The sequence below is a fragment of the Taudactylus pleione genome, unplaced genomic scaffold (genome assembly GCF_031769625.1).
Source record: "Taudactylus pleione unplaced genomic scaffold, aTauple2 ptg001032l, whole genome shotgun sequence".
Classification (NCBI taxonomy): domain Eukaryota; kingdom Metazoa; phylum Chordata; class Amphibia; order Anura; family Myobatrachidae; genus Taudactylus; species Taudactylus pleione.
In genome coordinates this window covers 10,544,898-10,562,163 of record NW_028285433.1, presented here as the reverse complement: position 1 = coordinate 10,562,163, position 17,266 = coordinate 10,544,898, and the positions used below count along the sequence as shown (strand labels likewise).

Here is a 17,266-nt window from a genome sequence, read left to right as displayed (position 1 = left end):
GTTCCAGGGGTAGCCGCACCCTGTGCCAGATGAGCATAAAGCGCCCTATAGTTGCGCGCAGCTGAAAATGGAGGTGTGACCTAATTACCATACATCTCTACTTTAGTAAATTTAACCCTAATGGACAATAAACTTAAATAATTGGCAACCATATAGTAATTTAATAAACTTTACTATCCAAGAGTACATTTTATTCACTCACACTCTTCTACATCAATTGGAATGCTAGTGTTGTCTGTTTGAAAGCTCACCCATGTTTAGCGTTTAAGAGGGAGTGAAGGAGGGCAATATTGTTAAGTTGGGTTAAAACCATTTTTGTTGTTAACTTATGTGTGGTTGCTGACTATTTAACACTCACTTCTCTTTTGAATACATGACACTGGAGTTAGTGACTGACAACTTTATAAAAATGTCATAATCAATAAAAAAAAATGTAAATTATGTGTAATTTGTAAGCACATGTATTTCTACTTATCTTAAAAACCTAGGAGTCTATTCATCATCACTTTTACTTTATACAAAAGCAAGTGAAATGTAAATTTTCACTTACTTTTGTTTAAATTAAGCATTGGGGCCATTCATTATAAAGATAAAGCAGGAGATATCGCTGTTTGTTCCCAGACCGCAGCTCCTTCCTATGGGAAGAAGTCCCAAGTTGCGAAGAGGGATCCATTATGAATCCCTCCACCCCCATTCGGCTCCTTCCGGCAGAGGGTTGTACATGCGTGAACCGTCGTTCAGGCATGCGCAGGAGCAATGCCGGGAAGATTCGGCAGTGCTAATTTCTACCGCTAGTCACTCTGAACTTCCAAACGCTGTCTCCACACTGGAGCAATGGTGAATTGCTCCAGAAATCTTCCATCCATTGCTGCTGCTCACAGCAAGTAGGACACTTAATTATCGGTGACCGCTCGACCCTGATAATTAACATAATAAATGGACCCCAAATATTTTAAAAAATCTATTTAATTGATAACAAAATAAATCACACAAATGTTAAAAAAACTCTTTACATTACTCTAGACATGATAAAACATATGTAATAAAGCTACATGCAAAAATATAAAATTGCTCAGTTAAGAAAACCTTTTAAGAATGCCTTTCATACTTTCAATAGTAGATTCTACTTTAAAACATAATTAGCATAATTGTACCTTTTCCTGAAACATAGCAAGCTGGCACTACATGCTGCCTGCTGCTATAGTGCAGGATGATGCACATTACTCATCAACAACAGTTCATGCAAAACTGAAGGAAGCTGACGTTGTGTTGTGAGCATGAAAGAGAAAGCTCATGTTCTTATTCAATCAATATTCTGATATAGAGCTCGAAACTGCTACTTAATAGAGGAGAGGCCAGACGTGAGGTGTTAACTCTTCCTGAAACACTGGCAGTATAACTCGCTTGGTTCAAGGATCAAGCTCACAATCAGTATTCTGTTATAGAGCTAGGAATTGCTACTTTACTTAACAGAGGAGGGGCCAAAATGAGGAAGGGGAGTATGAAAACGGCCTCTCACGCGCTCTAGGACACTCAGTATATCTGGACAAAGTCTCTGCAGTCAGAAGAACTATAAGTTGCAGGGCAAGAAATACATCAACTACTGTAATCAGCGCATAACAAGGTGATCACTTCCAGCAGGTAAGTCCACGGATATAAGGGGGATTATTAGACGGCTTTGACACAAGGGAATATGTTTTCTTTGCACAGTACATAGTGAGGATCGTTTACTGCTAGACCGACGTATAATATATTACTGTGTCTTATGCATTCATTACTTTGACACCAACACTGTCTTTTCTAGTGAACTATGTACACACCAAGCTATATACTAAGTAAATATTTGCTTTGTAACCTATTTAACTTGCCCTTGATCTATCAGAAGGGCTGCTTTTGAGTTGCTAGTAACTTTGCAACCAGGCAAAAGCATGCTGCACTGCAGGTTAGGGAGTCTGACAAAGGTGCAGAGAGATTGTAGGTGCACCCATACCTTGGCCCTCTAGCTGCTGTGGAACTACACATCCCAGCTTGCCTTGCCACCGTTACAACAGCATGCTAAAACTGTGGCAGGGCATCCTGGGATCCCTAATTCCATAGCAGCTAGAGGGCCAAGGTTGAAGACCACTAGACTATATTTAGCACGATTCACCCGATTTCGGTGCATTGGGACAGCAAAATTGTGTAAAGTATGTCCAAATCGTGAGTGTCCACTCACAGTAACGATGCCAATGCATGTACTCGCAGGTCCTACATCGCGTCTTCAGATTTTGACTACAGCAGGCAAGATTTGCCAATATTGTACACGACACACTGGAAATCGTTAAGGATACTTGATAGGCCGTTGGTCAGATTGGACACTTTTTAGCACCATATCGTGTCCTGGAGTGCCGGGGAGCTACCACGGAGAGTTCAAGGGAAATCGCTCACGATATCGCATCTTGAGCACATCGTCTAGACCAGGGGTCTTCAACCTTGGCCCTCCAGCTGCTGTGGAACTACACATCCCAGCATGCACTGCCATAGTTTTAGCATGCTGTGATATAAAAAATGTGGCAGTGCATGCTGGGATGTGTAGTTCCACAGCAGCTGGAGGGCCAAGGTTGAAGACCCCTGGTCTAGACCTTTAGATTTGAAAGGGGTGTGTCCAAACTCAAATCTAAATTGCAATTTAAAAATCAAGCCTGTCCAGTATTTGTGGGCTACATGCAAAAGCAAATAGTGTTTCCTCTGCATGTAAAAAAAGAAATGTATTGGGAGCCTTTGCATTGCTACATAGCTTGTTGTCAGCAAATGTTTGTTTTACTCCATAAAAGAGACTTGTGACTGATCTTATTACACATAAATGTATTATCCATGTTGCTTAAAATTAAATGTGTATCTCTTGACAATGTGCAAGTGTGTTTATTTGTTATGGTGCATACACACGGTCAGTTTTTCCTTCAGATCGGAACGATAACAATTTAAAAAATCGTTCTGTCGTTCATATCTGAAGAAAAATCTGACATATCTGTCAGATGAACGATGCGCGTTCTCGATGGTCAGATAACGATATCTGACATCTGATGTGTTTGCAGTCAGGCTTGGACGATTTCCATTCATTTTAATGCAGTCAAAAATCGTTCAAATCGCTCATCTGACAAATCTGACCGTGTGTATGCACCATTATGCTGCATACACACACAACGATTTTATGAACTATTTTCTGTCAGATTATCTGTCAGATTTTTTAAAGTGTAATGAACGATTTTTTTGAACTACAAACGATTTTTGCATATTCCCTTAATGAAAATCGTTGGGTTGACAAGTCTGACTGAACTACAAACGTGAACGTGCATGAACGATTATCGTTCATCGTTTGACTCAGAAAGTGAACGATTTTTTTCAAACGATTATCGTTGAACAATATCGTTTAACGATAATCGCTCAAAAAATCGTTGTGTGTATGCAGCTTCACAGTTAAATACTAGAACTGGAGGTGCTGCATTCAGGTCCAATAATGCAATAGAAGCAGTTTAGTATCAATATTTCAGTGTCTTTACTACTCTTTCTTCAGGATATAAATAAACATTCCACACAAATCCTATCTAGATTGCAGCTTTCAGTTCAAAATATTTGTATAATTTTCACTGTTGTCTGTTAAATGCAAAAAGCTTTGGATGGGCTCGGTGGTGACAACTTGGCTTTATTTTCCTATGTTCTCCTGCACTGGTCTCCATGGTTACGAGGAGGCCCCAGTATCAATGGTCATGTCCCCTTTTTTTTTTTTTTTTTAATTCATGATAATTGCTCCATTACACGGTCAGTTCTTTTGTTTGGTTTGAATGATTTCTTTGTAGTTTCAATAGTATGGAACACCTTACAATATATACAAATAAATTAGTTGTGTTTTTTTTTTTTTGTGTGTGTGCAGAATAAATAATTGTCAGTGAATAATAGTGGAAAGCGAATGTGATAAGTTTTTCTCAATATAGTGTAATTGCACTTAGGGGTCTATTCACTAAGCTTTGGTGAGGGATAAAATGGAGAAAGATAAGTCTCAGCCAATCAGCTCCTAATTGTAGATTTACAGGCTGTGTTTGAAAAATGGCAGTTAGGAGCTGATAGGCTGGGACTTATCTTTCTCCATTTATCTCTCTCCAAGGCTTGGTGAATAGACCCCTTTATGCTTTTTTATTTTTTAAGTAATTTTAAAAGGAAAACATGCAGTGCATATTTATCTAGCACTGACAATAAAAAAGATTTTCTATCACAGTGATAAAACATTTTATATCACCAAAATTTATTGTAGAGGGTCTAGGAGACAGAGTGAAAAGTGATAAGGTGCCAGCCAATCAGCTCCTTACTGCCATCTCATAGGCTGTGTTTGAAAAATGACAGTTAGGAGCTAATTGGCTGGCACCTTATCACTTTTCACTCTGTCTCCTAACACTGCTTAATAAATAGATCCCATTATCTTTGCTGACTGTGGTATGGCTGAATGTAGCACTTCTGCAGGTCAGTGTGGAGCCTGTCAGTAGCCGTATCCGTTTGGATGACTGATGGCTGGTACAGATACTGTTCATGCTTATTAACACGATGATAGCCAGTGTCAAATATTCTCTTCTAACTGGCTAATTGTGGATTTCCTGCAAAAATTAATTTTGCGGAAAATCGCCTAAAATTCCCTCAAAATGTAAATACAGCATCCCCTAGATGTATTACAGGGTTTCTGCAGCAGATATCAGAGTTATCTGCTGCGGCTCCCGTGTTTCCGATCACAATAGAAGCCCCCATAGGTTTCTGTGGGGCTATATTGTGAGATTTACCAGGCATGTGCTATATTAGCTAATGCTATATTAATTGGTGTTAGCCATTGTAGCCTATAGCAGTGGTTCCCAAACTGGGTGCCACCGCACACTGGGGTGCCTCAGGGCGCTTGCAGGGGTGCCTCGGGTTGGTGTTCCAGTACCAAATAAAATACATTTTTAGTCAGTGCCAATGGCTGCTAATCAAACAATATGTGGACAAAAGAAACGCAGCCCTGTCAGCCACCACATAACTGAACCTAAGGGTGACATATAAGCACAATTTGCTTTATTTCATTTTTGCTGAATTTCTCAATATGAAACTTTTGGCCCAGGGGTGCAGTGGAATATATGCTGATAGGTTGTCGTGATTCTAAAAAGTTTGGGAACCACTGGCCTATAGGCTACACATTGCACATTCTGCTGGGTAATAGCCAATACTGCATGCTCTGTGTAATGACCGCACATGCACAGTAGGTCACCTGCTGGTGCGATCACTTTACTTTACACATTGCAGGCATGGGCACCTATCAGGGCACCTGTCTTTGGATGTGATTCTTCATACATCTGGACCGTACAGAATTTCTTATTGATACGAATAGCAACAATAAAGATTTCTAATCATTTAGTCTAAAGGTGCCTACACACTTAGCAATGTGCTCACGATCCGACATTGTGTACGATTTCCCTTGAACTCTCCTCCGGCAGCTCCCTGGAAGTCCTGCACACAATTTGGTGTAAAAAGTGTCCAATGTGACAAACGATCTATCGTGCATCCTTAAGTTTTCCAGTGCATGGTGTCCCAGATTGGCAAATCTGCACTACAGCACGGCAGATCTGAAGATGTGATGTACGACCTGCGGGGACGCGCATCGGCACCGTGATCGTGAGTGGACACCCACGATTTGGGCATATTTTTACACGATTTGTCGTCATGATGCATCGGAATCGGCCAAATCGTGTAAAATGTCGCTAAGTGTGTAGGCACCTTAAGACCTGATAAGTAATAAATGTGCCCCTAAAGCTTATAGTATTTTCTCATTACTTGACCACATTCTGCATGATTATATAGAGGCTCAGGCCTGTATTATCAAACAAATTACATTTATCTTAAATACACCTGGTGTAAACTTGTCCCATATGCTAGCAGTGCAGATCTGTATGCAGCTTCTAATGCCTCTGTGTTTTACATTATTAACATTTCTGAGTATACTTTTTGGAACTCAAAAAATCTGAGCGCTGTCAGAGAGCTGCTGGTATATAGGGGATGTAAGCCCCTATAGTATATGGAACAAGACAGAAAATATATAAAATACCAGCGCTAATTCTATAAATAGGAGCTATTTCCAAAATTATGAATGAACAGTTGATATCATAAAAAAACAACAATTTAATAAGATCAAATACAATGATTCTCAAAAAACAGAGATGTATAGAATGAAATAATAAATATTAAAATGCCACAAATAATGATGTGAAAGAACCATAAAGTAAGTTCCTTGATGGATACTCCCTCCAGAGATAACACAATCATATGCTGGGTAAATCAAATGGTAAGACTTAAAATGTCCCTTAGGCGATCAAATTCCCAGTATAGCTTACGCTTTGCTCTGAGATCTGTACTTAATGGGAAAACCGAGACAAAACTGAACTGCTCATCTCTACTATAGTGTTTATCTCAGGGGTGGGGAACCTTTTTTCTGCCAAGGGCCATTTTAATGATAGATATATATACATTATTCGCAGGCCTGGTGTAGGCCACGTCCTCTCCATTTGGGGTGGGGCCACAATCGCCGGTGATTACAGCAATGCCCGGAGCATCCTGAGGATGCTCCAGGGTGCTGTAATGGCAGCGGTGTGACCGTTTGAAGCGTCCTAAGGTCGCTCCAGGCGGCACTGCTGCATAGATTCTGGCTGCAGGGTGCCAGTCTAGTCACTTGGCTAGCCAGATGATACTAGCAGAAAAAAAGTTCAGAGGGCCAGACCAAATGATTCTGAGGGCCTTATACGGCCCCCGGGCAGGAGGTTCCCCATCCCTGGTTTATCTGAACCTCTTAGTGTCTGCTGAGCCCTGAATGCATGACGCAGTAAAATACACACAAGTGCATTAAAAAAAAAATAGTGCTGTAGCATTTTAATTCTTAGGGTTGTAAATCCATTACAATGTAAACAACTTTTGGCGCCCTCTTTTTTTGTTTTTCATGTTTTTGGCAGCAATGGTAATCCTTCTTTTTCTCTTTTTCCTCCCCCCCCCCCCCATTCACAGGTGAATAAAGATGGTTGTATCTAAGTCATGGACTATGGTGAAGCACTTTGATGGTGCACCAAAACCTGAGGATTTCAAGTTAATAGAGAAAGAGCTGCCGCCCCTAAAAGATGGAGGTAAGGAATGATAAGCAGGTGCAGTGGGATTTCATATGCTTGTAATCTCTAAAATACTCCAGGAACAGAAAGTTATGAAGAAATCCTGTGAAACTGCCCTTTTCCAGAGCAGAACATAGCTATATAATGTTTGCTATATAAATACTTTATTTAGAATTCAAAGAGTGACTACTTACTGTACATAGAATGTTTTTTTTTTTTTTTTTTTTTTTTCTTAGTTGAAGACAAATGTAATCTGTAGCATAACTACTCATAAAGGGGAAGTACATTTTATGTTATTAATGTTTTATCTAGAAACTACCAGGACCTGTGTCTAAGGGGTCTATTAAACAAAATTCTATACAATGCTCCAAAAACTAACATTTCATATGACTGCATAGCATGGCGATTTGGAATTGTTTTTTGAGACTATTTATCAATGCTCAGTGGCCAGACACGAGCATTCTTGGCCGTAAGAAATAAGTAACGTGAAAACAAACTTTTTTTTTTTGTGGGTTCAGAGCAATCTGTGCAACTGCACATGCGCAGATAGGGATCAGCGTGCTAACTGCTAATGCCATCTGAAGATGGCTTTAGGTAATGCAAGACAAGCTCTGAAATGCTAAGTTTTTCAAAGCTTGTTAAATAACCCATTAACTCCATCCCCATAAGAAACTATGGGGATAGCTCCGTGGTTGCTCAGAAAATCATGATGTATCTCTGAAATCCCTTGCTTTTTATCCTTGTTAAATACATCTATGTTTCCTTTACATCTATCCTCAATATGCCAAGTGCGACATGCCTGACGAGAGTAAGTCCCCAGGTCCCATGCAACTGTTCGCGTCGATCGTCTTTTTTTTGCTCAAAATGCGACTAGAATGCCCCAGAAGACTTTGAATAATTTGATATCTGCGTGCAACTAAGTCTGTAAACAGAATTTGACGTGAGCGCTAAAGAGGGACTGTTTGGCACAACTGCTGAAAAGATATGCGAGGATTCAACTGTATGGGCGAAACATTATTCTATACTTTTGGCACATTCCCATCACGTTTTGTCCATCACGGCTATGGTACAAGGATCACATTACCGTCCATGCATCGGCATGGTTCATGCCGATGCCTTATTGTGACTCTCCTCTCCAGATCAGTCTTCTCCCTCATTATTCGCATGAGACTTACCACATGCATTGACAGAAAATGAACAGATCTAGAGAATACTGCAGTGTCTTTTGCTTGGAGGCAGGAGCTGCTCCTTTGATTGGGGCTTCCAGTCAACAAATCCACATTAAAAAGGTCGACAATGTCTCGATCTTTTCTCCCTGTCAACCTATTGCCTGTCTAACATCTATTGTCTATATTTTTCTTGTACATCTATTATACCAAACCCGTTGCTTAGCAGGCTAGCGACAGCCCTGTCTGTTTTAAAATGACAGTATATTATGCCAATTTTTCTGCTTTACTGTACCTTCTTTTCCCCCTTTTCATTGCCTTATTTCCTGGCTCTTTTTACCCCTTGTTCAATCATTTCTCAAATTTTTCTATTTTTTTTTTTTTTTTTTTTTAACAAATTGACAATTGAACTGGTCTCTCTGTTAATCTACCTGTTTATTCAAATGTGCCCCTTTGTGTAGGTGACATATTTTGCATTTAACTGGGTTTAATTGTACTCTACCCAGAACACCTATCTTTTGCTGTCTATTATACTAACAATTTTTTTATTTACTGTTCTTTGTCAACATTTGTTACTGTTGTTACATTTTACTAAAGTACACATGAAATCCCATATAAAATGCCCCTAAAACAGAGAAGAGTGACATTACACAGGGTAGAGGAGGTGTAGCAGGTACCTAACATGGTGACAAGGGTGGATTGGGGACTAAAAGCAGCTTTAGACAAATTTCTGGAAGTGGGCGGTACCAAATAAACTGTAGGCGGAGCCAACACCAAAGTAGGCAGAATTGCTACATCACTATACCTGGAGACATCTGTTCACTCGCCCTGTTACGACGCTGCAGTTTGTGAGGTACATAGTTAGGGATGGGAACCTGTGTGCAGTTCCATACATGCAATGAGAGCCGAAGTGTGGTTTAGAGTGAGAGCAGCGGGAAGATGGTCCTCTCTGTCCATGCAGAGTGCGTCTGCCAGGATCCGGGACAGGAGGAGACAGTCTGATGCCTCCAGAGTTAGACGGGGCAGAGGAAATACCTGATGCCTTATGGGTCAGGTTCCAGACCATGCACTTGAATAATACATTGTTACTCTACCAGAGGGTCACTTGTGGCTAGCCACTAGACTATATTTAGCACGATTCACCCGATTTCGGTGCATTGGGACAGCAAAATTGTGTAAAGTATGTCCAAATCGTGAGTGTCCACTCACAGTAACGATGCCAATGCATGTACTCGCAGGTCCTACATCGCGTCTTCAGATTTTGACTACAGCAGGCAAGATTTGCCAATATTGTACACGACACACTGGAAATCGTTAAGGATACTTGATAGGCCGTTGGTCAGATTGGACACTTTTTAGCACCATATCGTGTCCTGGAGTGCCGGGGAGCTACCACGGAGAGTTCAAGGGAAATCGCTCACGATATCGCATCTTGAGCACATCGTCTAGACCAGGGGTCTTCAACCTTGGCCCTCCAGCTGCTGTGGAACTACACATCCCAGCATGCACTGCCATAGTTTTAGCATGCTGTGATATAAAAAATGTGGCAGTGCATGCTGGGATGTGTAGTTCCACAGCAGCTGGAGGGCCAAGGTTGAAGACCCCTGGTCTAGACCTTTAGATTTGAAAGGGGTGTGTCCAAACTCAAATCTAAATTGCAATTTAAAAATCAAGCCTGTCCAGTATTTGTGGGCTACATGCAAAAGCAAATAGTGTTTCCTCTGCATGTAAAAAAAGAAATGTATTGGGAGCCTTTGCATTGCTACATAGCTTGTTGTCAGCAAATGTTTGTTTTACTCCATAAAAGAGACTTGTGACTGATCTTATTACACATAAATGTATTATCCATGTTGCTTAAAATTAAATGTGTATCTCTTGACAATGTGCAAGTGTGTTTATTTGTTATGGTGCATACACACGGTCAGTTTTTCCTTCAGATCGGAACGATAACAATTTAAAAAATCGTTCTGTCGTTCATATCTGAAGAAAAATCTGACATATCTGTCAGATGAACGATGCGCGTTCTCGATGGTCAGATAACGATATCTGACATCTGATGTGTTTGCAGTCAGGCTTGGACGATTTCCATTCATTTTAATGCAGTCAAAAATCGTTCAAATCGCTCATCTGACAAATCTGACCGTGTGTATGCACCATTATGCTGCATACACACACAACGATTTTATGAACTATTTTCTGTCAGATTATCTGTCAGATTTTTTAAAGTGTAATGAACGATTTTTTTGAACTACAAACGATTTTTGCATATTCCCTTAATGAAAATCGTTGGGTTGACAAGTCTGACTGAACTACAAACGTGAACGTGCATGAACGATTATCGTTCATCGTTTGACTCAGAAAGTGAACGATTTTTTTCAAACGATTATCGTTGAACAATATCGTTTAACGATAATCGCTCAAAAAATCGTTGTGTGTATGCAGCTTCACAGTTAAATACTAGAACTGGAGGTGCTGCATTCAGGTCCAATAATGCAATAGAAGCAGTTTAGTATCAATATTTCAGTGTCTTTACTACTCTTTCTTCAGGATATAAATAAACATTCCACACAAATCCTATCTAGATTGCAGCTTTCAGTTCAAAATATTTGTATAATTTTCACTGTTGTCTGTTAAATGCAAAAAGCTTTGGATGGGCTCGGTGGTGACAACTTGGCTTTATTTTCCTATGTTCTCCTGCACTGGTCTCCATGGTTACGAGGAGGCCCCAGTATCAATGGTCATGTCCCCTTTTTTTTTATTTTTTTAATTCATGATAATTGCTCCATTACACGGTCAGTTCTTTTGTTTGGTTTGAATGATTTCTTTGTAGTTTCAATAGTATGGAACACCTTACAATATATACAAATAAATTAGTTGTGTTTTTTTTTTTTTGTGTGTGCAGAATAAATAATTGTCAGTGAATAATAGTGGAAAGCGAATGTGATAAGTTTTTCTCAATATAGTGTAATTGCACTTAGGGGTCTATTCACTAAGCTTTGGTGAGGGATAAAATGGAGAAAGATAAGTCTCAGCCAATCAGCTCCTAATTGTAGATTTACAGGCTGTGTTTGAAAAATGGCAGTTAGGAGCTGATAGGCTGGGACTTATCTTTCTCCATTTATCTCTCTCCAAGGCTTGGTGAATAGACCCCTTTATGCTTTTTTATTTTTTAAGTAATTTTAAAAGGAAAACATGCAGTGCATATTTATCTAGCACTGACAATAAAAAAGATTTTCTATCACAGTGATAAAACATTTTATATCACCAAAATTTATTGTAGAGGGTCTAGGAGACAGAGTGAAAAGTGATAAGGTGCCAGCCAATCAGCTCCTTACTGCCATCTCATAGGCTGTGTTTGAAAAATGACAGTTAGGAGCTAATTGGCTGGCACCTTATCACTTTTCACTCTGTCTCCTAACACTGCTTAATAAATAGATCCCATTATCTTTGCTGACTGTGGTATGGCTGAATGTAGCACTTCTGCAGGTCAGTGTGGAGCCTGTCAGTAGCCGTATCCGTTTGGATGACTGATGGCTGGTACAGATACTGTTCATGCTTATTAACACGATGATAGCCAGTGTCAAATATTCTCTTCTAACTGGCTAATTGTGGATTTCCTGCAAAAATTAATTTTGCGGAAAATCGCCTAAAATTCCCTCAAAATGTAAATACAGCATCCCCTAGATGTATTACAGGGTTTCTGCAGCAGATATCAGAGTTATCTGCTGCGGCTCCCGTGTTTCCGATCACAATAGAAGCCCCCATAGGTTTCTGTGGGGCTATATTGTGAGATTTACCAGGCATGTGCTATATTAGCTAATGCTATATTAATTGGTGTTAGCCATTGTAGCCTATAGCAGTGGTTCCCAAACTGGGTGCCACCGCACACTGGGGTGCCTCAGGGCGCTTGCAGGGGTGCCTCGGGTTGGTGTTCCAGTACCTCTACCCCTGCATTCCTCCAGTGGGCCCTTCGTGCCCCAATCTGACAATGGATGCCTCAAAGGGAGACTGGAGCAGGAGGCGCCATGGCAGTGGTTGCTGATAGTGAGCGGCAGAGGTTCAGGCCTCTGCCTATGGGAGGAGAATTAACACTCTAATAGCCCTATCTGCACCGAGCTCCTCATATACCCACAAAAGAATGCCCTTCAGCCCAGCCAGCACCAGATACAGTGGGAGTTGTTCAGAAGATACTAATGCTGAAAGGATAGTAATGTAATCATGAATATTGACAGCGTCGGGCATGTCTAACATCATTTTGACTAAAGAAGGGTAAATATGTAAAAGCTGCCTAACCCTAACGACAGCATAATCCTAACCTCAACCTAACTGCAGCCTAACCCTAACCACTGCCTTATCCTAGCCCTAACGTCAACCTAATCCAAACCTCACCCTAACTGTAGCCTAACCTGACTGCAGCCTAACCCTAACTCTACTATAACTGCAGCCTACCCGCAGTCTAATCCTAACTGCAGCCTAACCTACAGTAACTGCAGCCTAAGGCCAGTTTCACACTTGCCGGTTTTGGCCATCCGGCCAAAAAACAGGCAGTAGCTGGACGTTTTTTATTCAGGCACTCACTGCCTTTCACAACCAGCGGCTTTGAGCCGCTTTTAATAATTTATTTTATTTAAACTACTGGGCATGCCGACCGGTGTGTGTGAAAGGAAGCATTGTTTCCTTTACACCACTGGCGTGCAGGGACGGCATGGACACGGCAAAGTAGCTGTCCTGCACAGTGGATATTCCCGGCTGTTACACGGCAACCGTGCCATGTCCGGGCCGTGTGACAGGACCTACCTGCATTACTATATTTCACACCCGGCAAAAAAACGGGCGGCTTTTTGTCGCGTGGTCAAAACCGGCAAGTTTGAAATAGCCCTAATCCTAACCCTAACTGCAACCTAATCCAAACCTCACCCTAACTGTAGCCTAACCTGACTGCAGCCTAACCCTAACTGCAGCCTAATCCTAAATCTACCATAACTGCAGTCTACCTGCAGTCTCTCCGCTATAAGTGGCAGGAGCAGGAAACCTGTGTGTGGGAGGGAGTTTGGAGCTGTGAAGGAAGAGAGCAGGAGTAGGGAACCTGTGTGGGGAAGGGGGTGCTGCGGATGGGGGTAGGGAGTTTGGCTTTATAAGGGGGAGAGAGCAGAAGCAGGGAACCTGTATGGGGGAGGAGAAGGGGGTCCGGGGGTGCCATGAGTGGGGAGAGGGTGTATGGTGCCGTGGGTGGGGGGAGTGAGCAGGAGCAGGGAACCTGTGGAGATGAGGGGGGTTGGCAGGTGTCGTGGATGGGGGGAAGGAGTTTGGTGTGCTGAAGTAAGAGCTGCTGCGTATCAATGCTGCACATTTCTTTCAGGGTAGGTGTCGGGAATTGAACTGGTGATGAATGGAGGAGTTCTGTCTTGCAAGATGACAGCCTATGCTCGCGGTTTCAGAAGCACAGAACTCCTCCAAGCCGTGGGCCTGTGACACTAGCCGGTGGGCAGGCAGTGCCTTTCAGAAGAAAATAGTGAGTGACGAGCTACCGGGGGCGGTGCCACATGCAGCATTCGGCCCCATAGTCCTGTCTGCCTCCCGGGAAACTTCCCGGTGACTAATGGCCAATCCTCCCCTGCATGGTGTCTGCTGTGTGAATGTTATTTCCTGTTTAATGCCCTCCTGAACAAGGCTTCATATACCTTTTTTTATAAGTACTTTCAAGCTAGATCCAACTTATGAGACATGAATTAGGTCCCTATGAGACATGAAATAGGTCTATAAATCTGTATACAATATATAGACTGGCTTATTTCTGTACATGGAGTCATTACCTCAAGCACCAGTAAATTAACAGAATTAACTGTCCCCTTTTTGTTAACTTACCACAATTTGGCATCTGGAGAGGATTGGTGGGTACTTAGGGGGTTTATAGAACTGATTTAGCAAGGATCGCTATTCTGCTAGAACACACGCACTACAGTTGCCAATATTAGCGGTGAAATGCAAATGTTTGCATTGTGATCACAGCTTACCATAAGGATGCCCACTTTCCCTTACACACATCCGTATACTTGGGCAACATAGCGAAGTAATCTGTAACATCGGACTCGCACGCACAGTTAAGGCTGGTCAGCCCTCACTCAGCAATTGATAACTTCAGCGCACGCTATTAGGCCTCATGCTGCGTCTGGTATTACAGTGGATAATTTTTGCACGACCCTGCAACGCCATTCCAACGCCCTGGCATGCCTGCGTTCCGCTGACCACCCCCCCGTCACCACCCACAAACGACACTTCCAGTCAATCACTGTGCTCTGGGTCTGCGTAGCCTCTGAAAACGCATGTCCCAACGCTATTGCTAGTTCGCGCACTGTAAATTAATCTACCGATTGCATGCGTCTTTGCTTCTGCGATCTTTGCTGCATCAGGTCTATTGTACAAAACTTTGAATGGGAAAGTGTTTAATAAATATTACATAGGCATTCGGTATGGAATGCTGGCTGCCACATGACCGGCAGTTCGAATCCCGGCTATGGCAGCCCGACAAAACAGCAGAGCCTGGCAGCGGAAGACCGACAGCGCTGGAAATCCAGATCGTCTAAAGGTAAGTATAAACTATTCTATTCTAACCCTAACCCTCCTTAGGGGTGCCTAACCCTAACCTCCCCTTCCCCGCTGCCTAAACCTAAATCCCAGGGGGGGGGGGGGGGTGCCTAACCCTAAGATCCAGGGGGGTACCTAACCCTAACCCTCCCTCCCCCTAGCCTAACCCTAACCCTCCCAGGGGGGTGCCTAAGTCCCCCCCGAGTGGCCTAAACCTAACCCTCCCCCCCTGCGGCTGTCCGCTTGCGGCGCCTGGTATTCCTTCGATCGGGCGCCGGTGTGCCGGCGTCGGGAAAATGACAGGCGTCTGGATTATAGACGCCGGTCATTTAACCCTAGCCGGGATTAAGGACTCTAGATGCCAGCGGTCGGGATTGCGACCGCCGTCATCTTAAACGTATCTCTTGCATATAATGTGACACATTGATATCATAACCATACATGTATATTTCAGCTTCATCCAGAATTTTGTACTTCAAAACTATGTGCCCTCCTCAGCGATTAGCAACCCAACAAAATAAATCTTTGCAGGAACACTAAATAGTATAGTTTTCACTTATTGTTCATGAACAATAATTTGTTTGTGAGACTAGGTCATAAAAAAGATCACTAATGTTGGAATGGGTTTCCTGCACAGACATAGCTGTACTGCCGTCAATACAAATTCCAGCAGTTCTTGTCTAGCTTCACATGGCAGCACCCTGAGCGATGTCTGATAGTGTTTTTCTGTCTGTTTCAGAAGTGTTGCTGGAATCAACCTTTTTGAGTGTGGACCCATACATGAGGTAAATGCTAGTAATGATTAAAAAATAAAAATAATATATGTGCTATTTCAGAATAGGCACTACCATGCTCGGACTGGCCACATTTATGGAAGGACCAAACATCAGCTTAAATCTCCCTCCCTCCCTCTCTCCCAAGTCCTGCAGAGCAAACAGGCACAGGGTTTATGGGGAAGCGGTGAATGCACATGATACCCTCTTGCATGTACAGTGATGTGCCAAAATGGGTTTCACAGAGTATGTGCCGCATGTGTTGTATTTATTTTTCACCCGTTATGTCTTCTACCTCACAGGCCGTACAGTAGACAAATGTTGAAAGAAGGGGATGTTATGATGGGATCCCAAGTTGCCAGGTAAAATATTGTATCTATGTTAAATGATCTATAATGCACAACTGACATGGCTGTGAATTTGTATTTAAGACACTATATGGTCATAGATTACTGAAGGTGTTAGTATGTACCCTTCAAATGGGCAGTTAGTGGAACAGGCTACTAACTTGTCTCTCAGAGCCTATAATATTTAGGCTTCGGTGGTAAAATGAAGAAAAATTCTTTCCTTATACAAGGCCAATGTGGAGAGGCTGGGTACAGGATGCCGGTGCTCGAGATACCCGGCACTCAGAATCTCGACGCCGGTATCCTGACACAACCAGGTAAGTATAGTAACCCTACCACTAAAACTCCCCTGCAGCCTAACCCTAGCACCGGGATTCTGACTGGTGTCAGTTTTCCGGCGCCGGCATTCTGTGCACCGGCATCCCGACAGCCGGGACCATGATTACATCCTATATGGAGTTGTTGGCTTATGCAAAGTTATAACTATTGAAAGATGTACAGGGCGGCACCAGTAACAGAATTACGTTAAGCTGGGTACAATATTTTGCCAAATAATGCGAACGACTAGACCGGTTCACACCGTCCATATCAACCCCGAAAACGTCCAATATACAACGAACACACTAGCCAATAATAGTTTAGCTCCAAACGATCCTTGCGATTCCAAATCATATCGCCGATATAGTGTATCCATACACAGATGACAGACATTGAGCCAAGGTGTGTACATGCGGCACTTTCTGAATTACACCAAAACGACGGGACTGACATATCACAGTCAGCACACACTATATAGGGTGCCGACCCGTCAGGCATTACAGTCCATGTTTTACGGATATTCATACTTGAGTCCAGATGGTTAAATCAAATTGACTGAGGTACTAATTAAGTCATCTGTGCTGAAGCATGGATATCCTTAAACTTGGTAGAGTTAGTGAAACTCTGGGTGTGTACCCAGCTTACAACCCATGCTTCTAACAATTTGATTTACTTGCAAATTGCACTCTCACAATTAAGGCACACATCCACTAGACAACAGGCAAAAGACTACACGATTACGACATTGTAATCGTGCAGTCGTTTGTCTGTCTGTGATGTGCCTACACTGAACAAGCAGTCGTAGGCACATCAATCATCTGCAAACATGTTGAACCTGACGATATCGTCAGGTTGCACAACATATTTGTACGATGATAGATATCTAAACGACCAGCGGGAGTGCGCATCGCTGGACGTTTTAGACATTT

At 42.3% G+C, this 17,266-nt stretch overlaps 1 protein-coding gene across 1 annotated transcript in view; it reads left to right on the top strand.

Annotated features, from left to right (window-relative positions):
* The first annotated feature begins 1,334 nt into the window (after positions 1–1,334).
* Positions 1,335–17,266, top strand: part of LOC148454072 (prostaglandin reductase 1-like) — a 47,979-nt gene continuing 32,047 nt past the window's right edge. Inside the window, exons 1-4 of the mRNA XM_088461243.1 lie at positions 1,335–1,641; positions 7,051–7,166; positions 15,639–15,684; positions 15,975–16,034. Coding sequence (XP_088317369.1) covers positions 7,061–7,166; positions 15,639–15,684; positions 15,975–16,034 — 212 coding nt within the window. The 5' untranslated portion in view covers positions 1,335–1,641; positions 7,051–7,060. The remainder of the gene's footprint in view (positions 1,642–7,050; positions 7,167–15,638; positions 15,685–15,974; positions 16,035–17,266) is intronic.